At 39.7% G+C, this 17,736-nt stretch overlaps 1 protein-coding gene across 4 annotated transcripts in view; it reads right to left on the bottom strand.

Annotated features, from left to right (window-relative positions):
• GRIN2A (glutamate ionotropic receptor NMDA type subunit 2A) overlaps window positions 1-17,736 on the bottom strand; it is a 184,533-nt gene that overhangs the window by 63,915 nt on the left and 102,882 nt on the right. For all 4 annotated transcript variants that reach the window (XM_062639386.1, XM_062639387.1, XM_062639388.1 and 1 more), the window contains one exon: window positions 7,433-7,547. In XM_062639386.1, the coding sequence (XP_062495370.1) occupies window positions 7,433-7,547 (115 nt within the window). The remainder of the gene's footprint in view (window positions 1-7,432; window positions 7,548-17,736) is intronic.

Here is a 17,736-nt window from a genome sequence, read left to right as displayed (position 1 = left end):
CCATTTTGGCGTAACTCAAAGTCATCTTCACCTGCAACCATCTGCTGTTTCAAAATCTTATGTGCTGACGAATAATTTCCTTAGCAACTTGAGGCACATGTAGAACGTGGGAAAAAAATATAACTACTTTTGTAAAGCATGTTCTGTTAAATGTGTAAAATCTCTTTTTCATTTAGGTAACATGGCATTTTTAGAATGACAGCCATTTAATAGAGCATTAAATAAAGTGCAGAAGGAATATTTGGACTTCTGGATTATGCAACCTGAAAGATGAAATTACTGAATAGTTCAAAGACAGGTCTGAAAATTTGATTTAGGCATTCAAACTTAAACTGAATTAACTAAATTTAGTTATGCTCTATAGCAAGTCATACAGTGAAGAAGAGAATAGCATGCTTAGAGTGCAAAGAACACAAAAGTGTATCTAGAAATAGAGCCTCCTAAGAATCCAATTAATATTACTAGAAATCCAATTAATATTACTAGAGAAATAAAGAGTGAAAATGAGCTTATTTGCAGCAGATACACTGGAATATCTGCATTGCTAGATTCAAAAAACGGAAGGGGAAGGTAAACTGCATTAAGAAAGATTTTAAAGTCATAAACACCATAGTATGTATTTGTAAAACAAACATTTTCTTAATAAGAAAATTCATGCTGAGGATAATGCTCAAAAAATGCAGACATGCTCCATCACGGAACTGTCAAAAACTGCATGCAAATACTTTTACTCTACTATGCAGAAATGCCACAAAACATTGAGAGATTTATGGTAAGTTTCTGTCATTCTTAGCTAAAACTGATAATGATGTGACCTTGATCCCAGAGAAATACAGAAGATGGCCCTCATTTGAAAAAAGGGCAACTGAATAATTTTTGGGAAGAACCCTGGCCCAAATTATAAAAATCCTTTTTTATGGCCAAAAGACTTTAGAACTTTTGTAAAAAATACCATTTCAACAGTGAATCAAACACTACATATATATATATATTTATATATATACTTCATATATTACTTAGTTCTTTCAACATCCTTGTGCAATTGATAATATCCTTTTGTTACAGAGTGAAGGGTTGAAAAGACGCAGAAAATCTATGGAATAAGCAAAACTAAATTCACTATTGTATGTGCAAAACTTAGTTTCAAGTACAGACTTGCAATGGTACATATATCACTTTCTTTTGAACTTGCACATTCTTTCCTATTTTCTCCATCTTCATACGGAGTCTGGAATATTCTGTTTGGTTTAATTGTTACAGGATACAGGAAGGAAAGCAGAAAATAGCTGAGAGTGCAGAAGAGCTTGTTTGATGTCAGGCTGAATTAGCAATCATAGGGCCCTCACCTCATCCACTGTTGCCTAAAGCACATTACAAACTCCCTGTATTACATACACTGTTTGACCATCTCATGCAGCATCTTTATCTTTTGAAGACTGCAGGTAAGGAGGGTGATAATGAAGCATTTGGTGTGTTTCGGTGGAACAGGTAGGTAAATACAGCTAGCCTAAGAAAGACATACAGCTTGCAAGCTTGCACATTGCTGTACCCCATGAAGACCCCTCTCCCCCTGCACCCTGAAACAGTCTCTAAATAACACATGGATGTCTGACAAACTCCTAATCACACACCATCACAGAGACCATCATACAGAGAAAAAGCGAAAGGCCAGATCCTGAGCAGAGAGATAGAAGAGCAGAGTATGTTCTCCCTTACGTGCCAGTGCTGGCATGAAAATGAAGTCTGTCACACCAGCACATCTCACAGAAAACAAATAACTCAGTCCTGTCACCCTCTTCCCAGAAGATGGGATCTGTACACAATATACAGACATCATCCTTTTGTAAGAAAAAATGTTACATGACAACATGGATACTAAATGCACTCCCAGGACCAAACTAAGCCTTTGAAAAGAGAAAAGTCTTCAGGGATGTTCTTTCCACACTAAACACACATACATATTGCAAACATGCTTTCTGAGCTGTCCCACTTTTGTGAAGAAAATGATGTTGAGCAAATGCAAAATCTAACTAATCTCGCTTTATATAAAAACTATTTACTACTTTTACTTCATCACACTTTTCCACTCCCAAGGAAGAGCTACCCTGGCAGGTTTACAGCCAGTAACTAGAAAGCATAAATTGAGTTTGTTGGGTTAACAATAAAAGCAGCTGCAGAACAAAGCACAAGAGCAAAATCCTTCCTCCAGATGCAGCATCTGCTGCCTACCTTCTGCTGCAAATCTTTGTGTCACTTCGTGGGTCTGAAGGTCCATATTACACAATGCCAGCTAAATTTAAATGACAAAATATGATGTGAGCATTTTCATGTCTTATTAATAGGGAGTGTTTTACAGTCCTGTCTGGTTTGAAATGCACATTTAAAGACTCTGAAGCTGTCAAGATTTGCTGCAAATCCCATGCAGGTTCTGCAAATGCAGGGCCCTTCCCTCATGGCCGCTCCTGCTGCTGACAGGAAGGGCCCAGCATTGCCACAAACACAGCACCCAGAGAGAGAATAAACAAACAGGCGAAAGAAAAATTAACACCTCCCATGGCCTCATTTATCAACATAGAATTAGTTGATAAATGAGTATTTGGCACTCACCAAATCCTCAGCAGTTAGTATAGTTTTGGTACTGGGAAATGTGCCATTTCACTCTATGTAGTGCAAGAGCTCAAACTCAGGGTGAAGCAGCCGTTTTATGAAGTAAAGGCAAAGAGCTAAACAAATTGACACCTCCTTCCTCCTCCTCCCAGTGAGGGATGACTTTCCGTCAGCTCTGCACTCAGTCAAGATCTTACAGCTCTCCAGAGATGTCCAGGTAGCCATACCCTGACTTCCAGAGAGGAAGAGCTGCCCTGAAAGTCCTCCTGCTCTTTAATCCCCTCTTTGATACTAGCTGTAATGAACAGGAGTGAAGCACACTGTTTTCCATAGTAGCTGTGACTTCTTTACAGCAGCAGAGAGGAGGGAACCATCCTCCTTGGGAATGCAATTTAAGAAATGCTGCATAATAATTGATGCAATTCAAACAATTCCATACAGAAAGGTCAAAGGAAGGGCCTTTCAGCTAAGTAAAAGCTCACTGATACAGAAACAACATACAATTTTCACTCGACAGTAAGTGTCAGGCTAGGCACATTTACAGGAAGACTAAATGCACTAAGCAACAAGGATGGAAAAAAGAAAATGACAACCCAGCAGATGTTAGAGCATGCTGTTTCTGCTATGAGCAAAGATAATATATCGTGTTAGGCCACAGAGCCACTTACAAAAGATATACCAGCAAATGGGTGATTAGACAATGCAATTTCATCTGTTCTAGTTAAAACAGATGCATTTTTTTTACAACTTTTAGGGAATGTCTATCATGAGACATCAGGATCCTTCAAATATCACAATCCCTTCTCTGAAATCAATTAAGATGTCATAAGAAACTGCCCTGTACCATCTAAGTGACTTTTTCTTACAACATAACACTGACAAAAACATCCATCAGCAATCTGAGCGTCAGGTTTTTCAGTTCTTGTCTAGTGAAGTTTCATCTATACCATTAGATATAATACCTGTCTTTTCTCAGTTACATGATGGTGGACGTTAGTAGCCAGATGGAGCTCTCTGTGAAGACCTTGGTTCATTTATTCCAGGCAGGAATTGCGCACCCTCTGCCCACTCATTCCTACTCAGAGGCAAATGTGTACAACTTCACACAGAGCTTGTAAATCTGGCATATGCTAGTTAATCAGAGCAAAATCAAGTTCCACATTAAATCCTGCATTAACAGAAAGTGGATGACTGGTTATGTTTAGAATAAACCCAGAAGTAAGTAATGGTTCTTGCAGTGGCTTTTAACTTGCAATTGTGCCGTGTAGTTCCCGTTACTGTTGCTTCTTGTGAAAACTCAGTGGCTACAAAAATATAAGACATTTATATTTCACAAATCCACTCAGAATACAGACCACCACAGTTATGTTATCTGTGTCTAGCTGTGGGAGCACCAGAAAAAATTGTTTTTACTCTGAAACTCATCTTCACACATAGAATACACTCATCTTTAAAAGTTATACAGTCCTCCCTTCCTTACTTATATGATCTGCACAGTTAATTAAACCATGTAATTTTGCCCCTGCTAACTATATTCTAGTATATGATTTTAATATGGGATTGATTGGTTTTATTTCCACATTAAACAGGACTAAAAAACGCTAACAGACTAAGGTTTGCAATTCAGTGAAGTTAATGGGCCAAGGATGAGACCTAGGTCACACCTCACTAAGATAAGCTTAATGGGGGAGCTGCAGGTGGTACTGCTAGACCCCTGAGGACTTTTTAGCACTAGGCACAGTGTTCCTGCAGTGTTTTGGTGATATTTGGGCAACACTGACAAATTTCAAGTTTCACTGAAACAAGCACATTAAGCTTATCTTCTTAAAAATCTCTTGCCAGAAAACAGCGGCCCCTGTGCCTGTCAAGATTAGCAGCAAGAATATGAACGTTGATGTCAGAAGTTTGAGTAGCTGCTTTAGGACCTGTCACAATATCTTGCTGGATGCATGCTTGAACATGCCCAAAATTGTTTTTCAGTCTTCAAACTATTATCATTCAACCAGCTTTTTTTAGAACCTGATATGGGACAAATCCCTCACTCAAGACATTTACATGTGAAATTATGACCTCAGACTTTTGATACTGAGTCATCTGTAAAGAAAAAGGAACTTATTTTTCTGGGAAGGCATCTCCATTTCTTAGAGATGTATGGTTAAACTATGGTTGAACGGATTTGCTATAACCTCAAGCTTCGAGTCAAATATATCAATTTTGACACCAAGAGAAACTGTATTTAAGTAAAAGCAGATTATTATAATAAACCCAAAGAAGAATGAATTTTAATATTAAATCTTGCACTTTCAGGAGAATAATGGGTAAAAACATCTTCACATAAACCACACTTAGTCATTCTTACACAAATAATAAAACTTGCAATTTCTATGTACATTAGTTATATTACAAGGATTAGCAGGCTGTTGGATTGTTAGCTTTTCACATGAGTAAATCATTTAATTAGATTCTAGGAACTGATGCTTTCCATATAAGATTGAGGATATTTAATATGACTTCAATAAAACAGTTCTGTGATACTGCAATACTGTCAGTGGAAGTAAAACCATGTGACTGTTTGGAAATTCAGAGCAGGAAATGTTAGATCTCAGATGAGTAACTTTGACAGTTTTAAAATTGAGAAAAACAGCGAAAGGAGAAAGAAACAAGGAGAAAGAAACTGGCCAAGAGACATGGGGTGAGAAATGCAACTTGGAGAGAATGTTGAGATGATGCTGGAAAAATGTTCAAATAAACCAGGGGTTGGGCAAGGGCCTTCTCATGCCTGTAAGTCAGAGGAACTGCCTTATTACTTCTGAAGTGCACAGTGGTGCCCTGCTGATATAAATGTGGGGTGCTCTGAGATAGCTGGGAGCTACATCCAGCTTGCCAGGGTAAGTGATTAGTCAGTTTAGTCTTCAGCCACAGAGACAGGGATCAGCTTGTGGTCAGAAGAATAATTCTGGTGGTGACAGCCTGTTCTTGGCCGCCTTACACTTCTCCCCTCTGACATAATTAAACCTGGCCCCCTTCCCGCACTCCTACAATAGAGAAGCAGACATGAAAGCTGCTGCTAGGGCAGGCTGTCTCTACTGAAGTAACTTGGCAGGCCTACTAACAAAAAGGCTCTAAAGAAAAGGGGCAGCTAGGAGTAACTGCATATGGCTTTTTTTCTGGGCAGGAGCTTCCCTTCAGTCTCTCCTCTCTTTCTCCTAGAAGCCCCCCAGCACAGCAATGAGCAGGAAGGGATTTCCCAGGTAGAAAACTGTGCAACTGGCAATGTAAGCATCAGCCTACAGAGGTCTTGTAGCCCAGGGCAGCAGGTGGAGCGTGCACTGCTGCCATACATCATGCACAGCTAGACAGAGAAAAAACTGCACTAAATCTTCCATTCTCTGACAGGGGAGTCGCCTGAAGGTTAAAAAAGGCTCAAGTTATTTCTTAGACATAATGTCACTTCATATATCCACCATTTCTTCGCTGTTGTTAGCTCATTTTTCAAAAACATCAAGCCTATCTCCCCTGTCCCTTTGAATGGTCTCTTTAGAGAAGTTTCAAGATACAAAATGCACATAAGCATTGTTGGCTGCCTCTCTAACTGTCTTCTCCTTTTTGTGCCTCATACTAATATTCCCCAAGTAGTGGAACACTTTTTCCACAACTTTATATATGGTATGAAGACTGTTGTAGAATTTTAAAATAGGGTAAGACATTTTCGTAACAGTTATTGAGCAAAAGATTCCCCCAAAGATTCATATTGGCATGTTTGGATAGGATTAAATTTATCCAGAGAATTAAATTTGCATCAGATTAACATAAAAAAATACATAGCATAATCTAGGACTACTCCCTGTGGTTTTACATGACTAGCATATTTACTGAGATGTCCTTCAGTAATTCTTGTTTTGTCATTATAATTCAACATCATGAAGAGTCTTGCAGTCTTACAAATTGGAGTTTTAAGTTGACTTTATGGGATCCAAAAACTATAAGAAAAAGAGTTCATAGATTTCAGCAGCAATTTAGATAATACAGGATCATGGTTTATGAATTTAAAACTGGTGGATGATACAGATGTATTTTTTCCTATAGTTTCATATTGCAAACTGTTTCTAAGCTCCCCTGTTTTTACAACATGGGACCACACGTAACCTCCAAAACTGGGAGCCAAAACAATCACAGGCTGAGGTGAGAGTTTTATAGAAAAAAACCTCATTGTAAACTTTTTCTTTTATTACATATCACATATATGATTAACCCTGATACCAAGACACTTTTTCTTGTAGTCTATATAGAGGCTTATGAAAATTACTTGTCTACCAGGAGAACACAAGTCAAGATTCTGAACTTCTTAGGTACACATTAGACAGATTATCCTCTAATTCATGGAAATTTCACAGGTTAAAAAAGAATGTATTTTCACTCTAAATTGCGTTGAAGAAAACAAAACCAAGCAAAAAAAAAACCAACCCTGACTGGAGCCGTCAAGATACACAAATCCATCCAAATTTAGGTAGGTAAGGCCAAGTTTCTGGAGATATTTCAGTCACCTGTTTTATTTTACTAAATCGTATAAAGAAATGCAAGGTGTGTTTCACATAAATCTTCTGAAACCCACATGGTTTATCTTCACTGATATGTTGTTTTCCCTGTTAAACCCCCTTATACCTACTCAGAACCAGCTTTTCTGAACTGTTGTGACAAACCTGCTACAGCAGAGTATCATCATTGACATCCATGACGTTAATCTGTCTACTTGTCACTAATAGGGTTCTACCAAGTCTCTCCTAGCTCCCGTCACATCTTTTACTCAGAGGTAATGAATGCTCACCTTTTCCCACTGGCGATCGTTGTTGAGTACTATCACCACCAGCCTGGGGTGTGCCTGATAACCATCTTCTGTGAAGGACAAATCTTTACCTTCCCAAGTCACATTCATCATAAACCTAGAAGGCAAGGAAAAAAAGTTCATTAAAAAATTAATGAGCAGTGAAACCATTAATGAGCAAGTACCAGAACCACTGATGAAATACATGCACCAAATCCTGGCAATGATGTGAAAAGCCTACATCTGCAACATGGGGAGCTGGAGCATTTCAAGGCAGTCCACAGCAGAAGATAAAGCAGAATATTGTTTACATATGATTTTTAATGCAGACATAATTTTTAAAGCAGCTTCCATTACATCAGCTCTGTATGTAATATTATACTACTGCCTCACTACGAGTAAGTGCTTGTAAGGAAATGCTTCTAGTCTGGCTTCACCTGTTTAAAACTCCACGAGTCCTGTCTGCCCTTTCTGACACTGTAGCTATACACAGCTTGGACACTTGGATAAATTCCACTAATGACTTCAGCCAAAAGCAGATATGAAAACTTTGATAATATTTCAGTTCAGCAATTTCAAAAATGAAAAAAAAAATTTTAAATAATTTTTGGATTGAGGTTAATTTTCCATAGTTTCCAAAAGATATATAAACTATTTAGCACTTTGAATAGAAAAGGAAATAGAGGGACTCAGAATAAAATGTACAGGAAGAAGAAGGAATTTTAAAAATTTTGTGGACAATCATAGAATGGTTTGGGTTGGAAAGCACCTTAAGATCATACAGTTCCACCCCCTCCTACCATGGGCTGGGACACCTCACACTAGACCATGTCGCCCAAGGCTCTGTCCAGCCTGCTCTTGAACGCTGTCAGGGACAGAGCAAAATGTCGGTCTGATCCCACAGTTCCTGCCTTTACACTTACCAGTTTGGGCACTGAATCGATAAAATCATGTATTTACCATAGGCTCTTTGTTCAGCTACAAAGGAGGACATTCATACAACTGAAAATATTGGATGAATTTATGTCAACAGAAGGAAATTACACTCTGTTACAACAAGAGGTACCGCTCCTAAGATGTGCCATAGTACTCCTGATTGCCTCCTCTGTTCTCTATTGCCACACTAACCTGCATGTTCCAAGGACAGAGAGCAACTACTTATAAGCAATCCTGCCATAAGCAGTGATCAGATAATCTCTACCAGGCCACTGCTCTGCCCTGGACTGTGCCAGGGACATTTAGGAACTCTAGCCCCACAACCACCAGCCATGGGCCAGAAGACAGCAAAAAAAATCCAACACAATGCAGTAGACCTGATCTACCCTGGGGTAGGGATCTCAGTACTCCACTCATTACCTTAGAGACATCCTTTAATTTTACAGAATCTTATAGCTTTTCTAACTGTAGATTTACCCCTGAAGGTCTTCAAATCCTGAATCACTAGAATTTATACCAATTCTAACACAGTCTATCTAGTTTCTCCATTTCCTTATTAATATGCATAGGCTTTCATTTCTAACTCTGGCTTTTCATTTATCATTGAATCATGTACTCTCTTTTCCAAAGCATTGTCCTTTCATTGATTCAGAAATACTGTCATCCTGTCCATCGAACAAAGTCAACTGTCCTCAAAAATTTCCACAGACTTATAACATAAATCCCTATTTACATTTGTGTTCCACATAGATTCAGTGTTTCCCAATGAGAACAGATTGTTTCCACCATTCCAGGGTCAGAAAGAGTGATGAAAAACTGCATTTTTTTTTTAAAGCAAAAATACAAGTCATTTACTGCCAAGAGTCTGAACTACCACAACACACAGGTTAAACTCCCCACACTGTGATATTGAAATATCTATCATTTTATACATTATCTGAAAGAAAATCAGGCATGAGAGGGAAGAGCATAAAAAAGCTTGTATTGACATTGGTGTCCTTTGGCAATGTTGGAAACAATCCCAGACTGTCAATGTAAGCCTGACAGGGATATCAGCAGGGGAGGGGTAAAGATGCAATTCAGAATCTTGGAGATCTCGTGGCACATCGAGAAGATACTGTGCCCTCCTCCACCCCATATCCATGGCCTGGAGTTAATTACACTGAATTACACTGAATTCTCAGTGTACTTCATTGAAAGAAATTCAGTCCAAGCTTTCACCTAGCTGCTTTCCTTCAGGAATTCAATAAACACCAATACCATTCCATCTTGCAGACAGATGTGTTTGAAGGACATTAAAGTTACTTTAACTGTTCACACATTGCTCTATTCCATTTTGCCTACAAGAAACTGCTGCTGGCTTACCTGTTTGCTTTGGAGTTTTGTTTTGGGTGCTTTGGGGGTTTGGGTTGTTGTTTGGGTGTTTTTTGCCCTTTTTTTTAATTATTGTTTGGGTTTAGGTTTGTTGTTTGAGTTTTTTGGTAACAGTAGTAGTAACATGGTCTCCTGGTGACCAAATTCTCCTGACAGACCAAATTCTTCAGCTCCATATTCAAAGGAGAATGTTTTGCATTGACATAGCTGCCTGAAAATCCCAATAGCAGAACACTAAATTAAAGTATAAAGACCCAGAAGCAACAACAGCATTGTATCATAACAGTTAATAATTAAATGTGCATTGCCCTAAACAGTCATATTAACATCATCCAGAACCCATTTGACAGCAATTTTTAACTTCACTCCCTGTAATAACTCAGATTTTGTGACACTGTTGGTGTGAAAATTTTCCCCTTGGCAGAATTCAGCTCTTCAGTTGAACTAATTTCCCAGATATTGTACTTTTCATCCAGCACTGAAAGAGCTTGCTTGGGAATAAAACCCTTGTTTGCCACCTTGAGAGGAAGTGGCAATTCACCAAACAGAATTTCCTTGTACATACATGTAAGAAACTAGAATAATGCTTGCTCACTGCTGAAAATCAAATGCTTTGTGACCCAAGGAATAAAAAGCCAGGAAGTCACCACAAGGGGAAAACAAAGACAAACTGAAAACATGCACTGCTTGAATTTGTACCTCTGCACCCTTCTTCAGAGGTCCCTTCCCAATTCATAAACATGAAATAACACCCCCTACAATGAACACTGCATCTTACAGGGCCAGGCAGAAATCCCCTCATTCAATAAAACAAAAAGCAGAGCATTTTGTCTCCTCCTAAGGGCTGGGTCACAAACATGCACCCTGTACATCCAGGCTTTTATTTCCAGTTGTGATTTTATTACATAGTCATTGGTGATTGGACTTCAGTTGAACCCTTCTTTCATGTAGTTTGGTAGGTTCACTCCCCAGATTTCAAACACGACTCATCATTTTTGGGGATTAGCATGCAAATGCCCTAGCATAGAAGGTAGACAGGGGCCATCACAAGATGCAGTGTTGTAGGTGCAGCAATGCTAAAGTGCTCCAGAAATAAAGATGAGCCACAAACCTAAGTTGAAAACCTGAACTCAGTGTATATTTTTAATCAGTGTGAAGTTACTAGCCTTTTAGTAGTGAAACATGTTTTGCAAGTTCAAAAAAAAGTCTGCAATCTGCAGAAGTCTCTTAAAATTGTATTGTCCAAATCATGTACAAAAGTATCTGTGATTGACACAGTCTGAGCTACCCAGCTTCTCAAATTGCTGCAATGAAAAAGAACTTCAAGGAGGGTCTCGCTTTCCCGAGCATACACTTCTGTACAAAATCCATCAGCTGCCTGTGTTCTTCAGAAACACCTTCCCTTTGAATTGTCAGTTTTCACCCACAAAGGACTGAAGTCCTGGTTTGCTTTTACTGGCCAAGATCCTAAACTACTTGTCTCTGAAAAACAAATGCATGCTTTTCTGTTCCTGGTTAAGAAGAGTGAGGAAAAGCAAGTACTTACATATTACTCTTACAGAGTTTTAAGTTTGCCCAAGATTAACTCTGTGCAACATGTCTCTATCTTCTAAACTGGTAAAAATACATTTCTGAAGTAGCTTTGGAATTGCATATTCCTGTTCTTAACTAAATGAGGTGCTTGATTATTTGAGCTCATTACTGTAAGGGGGCAATTCAGTATACACCTTGGATTAGTAGTTAATCTGCTTTCATACCTCATTAATGCTATAACCTTTGCAAAGGCATGATACCAGGAGGCCTTGTGATACTATTATGACACTGAAGTCTTAATTTTGGAAACTGAAGTTTGTGAGTAAGATTCCCTAGGTAATACATGTACAAAAAAGGGATTTTGGAGGGCAGATGTTAAACTATTCACACACTGAAGCCAAACCAGGTTTTTATCACGTGAAGAACCAAGCCTGCACTATATACTTCAAAACACTTTTAAACTTTTATATAATTGTCTGGGCTTTTTTGCTTGTCCTTCCCCAACAAAACTGAAAAGAGAAGTATTGAAACACCACACCAGAACACTGTGCCTGCTGTATTTACCACAAGCCTCTGAAGCACCAAGGTTACAAACGGTTCTCTAGGTTTCCAACTTTATTTCTACAGACTCAGAAATATCAAGCAATCCAGATAAGCTTTCAGATTAATGGCAAAACTGCACAGTATTTATCCATGTCAAATCTCTGACTTTATGTAGAAAGACAGAACAAGTTTGAATAAGGCAGGTTTTCCTACTCTGCAAATACTGTATCACAACTTCATTGACTCTCATTTACATTAACAAATGGGGGAAGATTGGCAAAAGGGTTAGACCCTAGATTTTGGAAGACCATTTACTAGGTAACAATCCTGCTGAAACAGAACCCTTTCTGACCAGTCTCCTTACAGAAGACATGGGCATTCTTTGTCCATAAGGTACTTGGTAAGGATTTCCTATACTGTGGGAAAACAGCTGAAACCCCAGCAAAGCCACAACCACTCCTGGAGCAGAATCTTTGAGACTTTCTGCTCCATGTTGTACAACAGCAAACAAGTTTGCAGGTTTGAGGATTTCTTTTGATGTTAACCATATAAAGGTATATGCAAGATATACAAGCGCTCCCCTGATAGATACAGGATTTGAGAGCAAAAGCGAGAAGGTTTAGTGGATTCTGTGGTTTTTAAGGAAAAAGACCCCAAACTATGTAAATTAGAAAGATCACTTTGTCTCAAATAAGGATCAGTCCTAGCCCCAGCTTCATAAACCCCTGTGGGGGGATGTGAAGAAACAGAACAGCAACAGACTGAAAGCGCAATATTGCACACGGGAACAATACTGCACAACCGAAGCAGATGCAGTGTCACCTCTGGAGCCTCCCTAGCGATGGTGCTCACCAAGCAGTACCCTCCATGTGCTGCATCTCTTGGATACCAGCAGGTCATCGTTGCAAATATTCCTGTCCTCAGGATAGGCATTCTCATGCTCACCCACTGGTGTCCCAGAAGACCCTGCAGCACTATTTTACAATTCATTTGTCCCTTGGAGCAAGCTGAGCTTAATCCTGATCATCCAGCAAAGGTAGTGTGCCAAGAGACTTGTTTCTCATTCTCAGGGTAACTTTTGCCACAGCCAATAGCATATGAACCAGCCCTTAAATCAACTGGCTTCTCCAAGGGAAAGCCAAACTGAGGAAAAACCCTGGCCAGGAGGCAAGGGAAATGCAGAGTTTTGAGATTCTTGGGGCTAGAAATAAATAAAAAGTGTGGACTACAACTTGGAACCATCCCTCAAAATCATTTTACAGCCAGGAGGAAGCACTGCTGCAGACACAAAATGAAAATAAGTCAATGCATTGAAGCAGCAGCACTCTGCGCTTGCTGAGGCCAGAAAGATCTACTTATGCTTAAAAAAACACTGAGATACTCTTCCTGAAGGATGCAAAGATCACAGAATTAAAAAGAAGTCACGTATAAGAAAATACTCTTACAAATGTGCAGAAATTCAGGGCATCCAGAAAGGACCTGGATTTTAAAAGTTAGCAGTTGCATGCATGTACATATACTGAACAGGGACCTCCTTGATGCAATGCAACAAATAAACTTTCAATTAATTGATCCCTTAAAAATAAATGCATACAATATAGTTGCGATAATTATTATACATGTGACAAAACATGGTCTCACCAAAACTAATGCAATACAAAAAAAACCCTCCAAACTCTTTGTTTTTGCGCTTTCTCCATTCCATTTTTTTTTATTTCATGTTTATTTTCTATCTATTCATGAATATGGAACACCATAAAGGAATTACATCTTTAGAAACCGAATGTCCTGTGGTTTTCAAAGCAAGTCCAGATACAGGAAGCACAGACCGTTTCAGATGCCCTTTCTTTTGTTTGCTTGGGTATTTGTTCCTTCCTTTTTTGTTTGATGATGGTAATTTTACACAGATCCAGACTTTTAGACATAGAAATTGAGGACTCATCAGGCTCAGGAACAGAGTTAGCTCTGTGGTGACAGGCTGGTTTATAATTAGTGTGCAATCCACCTAGTATCCAGATCCCAAACAGATTACTGGCTGGGAAATACATAATGAGTAAGGCAGAAGCATTAATGAAAACATATCAGTCCTCAGCTACCCCCAAAAAGGGGAACTTAGCTACTCTTACTGTTACTGACCCATGTTTTCTGCCCTCATCCTGCTGCCCAGATCACATAATCAAATGATAAATTCCTCATCACTGCTTCATCACTGGGGACGGTCATTTTTTACTTAATGCCGCCTTCACCGTCAGGCGGTGTTTCAAACCTGTGACAACCACGGGCAATGAAGACAAACAGCAGAGACTTAGGGAAATGCAGGTTTCATAAAAAAAAATCTCCCCCTCCTCTCCCAAAGAAGGAATTTCCAAACTGAGATTTAAAGCGGATGAAATGCCTCAAAACCAATGTGTCACTGGTGAGATTTCTCCTTCCTCCAAACAGCATGAACCGGCAATTTTAATAATCTAGACAGCCAGCCTGAACTTGGCATTCACTCAGCATCGTACCTACAGAAGCAGGAGTGAATACAAATTTTGTCTTTTCTTCTTTACCTAGTCGAGGCTCTGAACTGCTGAACTTCCTTACTATGATTCTACTGTGAAATTTGAAAGATACTTATCAATAGACATCCCACAACAGATTTATCATTAAGAAACAATTTTTCTAAACACATCTATTAAATTAAGAAACCCTGAATGTAAAATATATAAAGTGTGGTCTGATGTACATACAGAAATAGGTCCGAAGTATCACAGTATCACAGTATCACAGTATGCTGGAGATTGGAAGGGACCTCAAAAGATCATCTAGTCCAATCCCCCTGCCAGAGCAGGAACACCTAGATAACGTTACACAGGAATGTGTCCAGGCGGGCTTTGAATGTCTCCAGGGAAGGAGACTCCACAACCTCCCTGGGCAGCCTGTTCCAGTGTTCCGTCACCCTCACTGAGAAGAAGTTCCTTCTCAAGTTTAAGTGGAACCTCTTGTGTTCCAGTTTGCACCCATTACCCCTTGTCCTATCATTGTTTGCCACTGAGTAGAGCCTGGCTCCATCCTCGTGACACTCCCCCTTTATATATTTATAGACACTTATAAGGTCACCCCTCAGTCTCCTCTTCTCTAAACTATAAAGACCCAGCTCCCTCAGTCTTTCCTCATAAGGGAGATGCTCCACTCCCTTAATCATCTTGGTTGCCCTGCGCTGGACTCTCTCCAGCAGCTCCCTGTCCTTCTTGAACTGAGGGGCCCAGAACTGGACACAATATTCCAGATGGGGTCTCACCAGGGCAGAGTAGATCGTTATTAAACAAGGTAGCAATGCATTTTTCAAGCAGTGAACTTTTTTAAGGACAATTTTATATCTTAGGCTATGTAAGACTTTTTATTCTAAATTCAAACCCTTCATCGTGATGCAAAGAGCCTTTTCTTCCTCTGAATTCTCCTCCTCCTCCACTTCCCTCAGCCCTCGCTTTCCTGAATATAACTCTGCAACGATAGCCTGCTTAGGAGCTGTATCTCCCTAGGCCAGGAGCCAGCATGGATGAATACAATTTTGGGAACAATATGCTCAGTGACTGTGAAAAAGAAATGGCATGCCAACCACTTGTACCTTCTGCCAGCTGCTCTGTAAAGCATTAGTTACCACTAGGTCTGGAAAAGTCATTTTGCCACAGTTCTGCCAGAAAAGCGACAGAACTCTTGGGGAGCCCTTCTGAAAGGGCACAAGGGGAGGGAGCAAGGTTAGAAAGGGCCCAGCTCCCTGGAAAAGTGCCACAAATAAGTGTAAACACCAAAAGTTTAATGAGTTCATTTTATTATTAGCAAAAGTGTTTCATAAATAGCACTAATATTTTGCTGCACCAACTCAGAAGCACCCCAAACTCTTCCCATGAAGCCTGCCTGGCTTCCTGCAAGGGTAAGGTGTCTGCAATAGCTCTGTCTTCAAGAACCTTCACTTACATTTTGAATTTCCAAGCCTGCTTTCAGCCCTGAAGGCTGCTCAGCTCCAGAACAGAGGCCATGCTTAATTTCTTTTTTTAGTTATCACAAAAAGAGGGAGATGTTCCAAACCGCCATGTCTGGTAACTGTTTGGTACCTTCTGCTTCCTGGGAGAAAATTCTGATTACAGATTTTCTGTAATTTCTTTTCACTTTGTCAGTAAACCAGCACCATGCCGGGATCTCTTGGGTGGAATGTCTTCCTCCACAACCCTTCTTTTACTGCCAGCGAAGTTGAGTTTTACTTTCAGAGAAAGGAACATGACATCAGTTCAATTCCTGCTTTTAATGCAACTGTATGGAAAATGCCCTCATGCTGTGGAAAAGGGCAATTACAGCACATGAACTAAAGTGCAAATATCTAGTTGCCACTGTTCAAAATCTGCTCATTAGCAGTGAGTTAGACTTTGTATATCCCTGTGTACCAATCCAATTGCTACAGTATTCTACTACTGGGTTTCCTGACCAGAAAGCATCTCCACACATATTAATGAGTGGGACTCTGCAACTGACTACATTTTTTTCTTGAGTATCTTTTCTCATTCATTTTTTTCATGTTGGCAATACTAATTTCTTGTAATTCAGGATATCTGACATGAGTTGTTAGCATTAGATCTAGGACTGACAGCCTGGTCCTCATCTGGAGATGCACAAATATACTTCTCCCTGCATCCGTGTGGCCTCTGCTCCACAAGGGCTTGTAGCTTTGTTCATGCCTTCAGACATTTAAGTGCATTGCCCTCATTTGGATTCATTTCTGTAGAACAGCATTTGCTGTAGCAAAGGAGAAGAATAAGCAAATTCCGCAGCACCCTGAAACTTCTTCAAGCTTTAGTTACCAAAAATCAAGTACTAAATGGAAAATATACTCAAATGAGATGCTTCCCTCCACAACACCTAAGCTGTGACTATGGGACCTTGGGTTACAGCCTCAGATCATCACCCTGCGTGTGATGCAGTCCTGCGAGCATGCAGTGGCTCCAGAAACACTGCAGTAGGATCACAAAACAGGAAAGACAACAAATATCCTGGAGAGTCTTAGGTAAAAGTAAATACCATTTGTTTTTCTGCACAGCAAGTATGCTACTAGGGAAAAAAAAAACACAAAAGATTTTGCTTCATACAGTTGAATAATGATACATCTTCAATCATACAATAAAGCAGATGATACTTTTCTCCCCAAGTCTTTTGACAGAACTTAAATGAACAAATCCTCTGTAAACTGGCTGCTGATCTGTATGCAAGAAAAGATTAAACAGATTTGCTGGATTACTCATCAAACCATTTTGTCTATTTAATCCCTGATTTTGCTCTAAAGAAAAAGAGGAAAAATCATCTGTTTTTATTAAAAGCTGGAATCAAAAAATTAAATTTGATGAGTGACCATCAGAACTAGAGAGACAAGATACCCTTGTCCTCTGGAGAAGCCTCACAGCCATGCAGTTAACTAACAGCAGCACAACAGCAAGGACAAGAAAATGAACTGGGCAGCTGTCCACGGAAAGACAGAAGCCCTGGGTAGCATATTCCAAAACACTGTTCCCACTGAGTCCCCACATTTTTAAAGCAGGGAGATTGAGGGCAGGATCAACTAATGCATTTGTACCTGGCCACTGGGCTTCACACTGCTCCTGCTCCCTGGCTTAGTGATGTCCAACAAAAGAAACTGTGCTTGGGAAGTGTATGACATGACAGTCCAGCGTTGTGTGGATAGCCATCTAGCCCTGCACCTTCACTACTGAAAGTAAGATGGATCTCTACATTCTGCATGTGCTTTGGTTGAATTCAGAAACTGAACACACCTAGATGTAAACACCTCATGGTAAGTGTCTGACTACCTCTGGCTAGACACATCTTTTTGCTTTTGAGGATAAAGACAAGAGAACAAGAGCTCTGTCATCCCCATCCAACCCTTCACAATC

This window comes from Pezoporus occidentalis, unplaced genomic scaffold (assembly GCF_034315485.1).
Source record: "Pezoporus occidentalis ecotype Australia unplaced genomic scaffold, CSIRO_AGI_Poc_V1 ctg60, whole genome shotgun sequence".
NCBI lineage: Eukaryota > Metazoa > Chordata > Aves > Psittaciformes > Psittacidae > Pezoporus > Pezoporus occidentalis.
The sequence above is the reverse complement of the archived record's forward strand: the minus strand, read 5'-3'. Positions and strand labels throughout refer to the sequence as shown.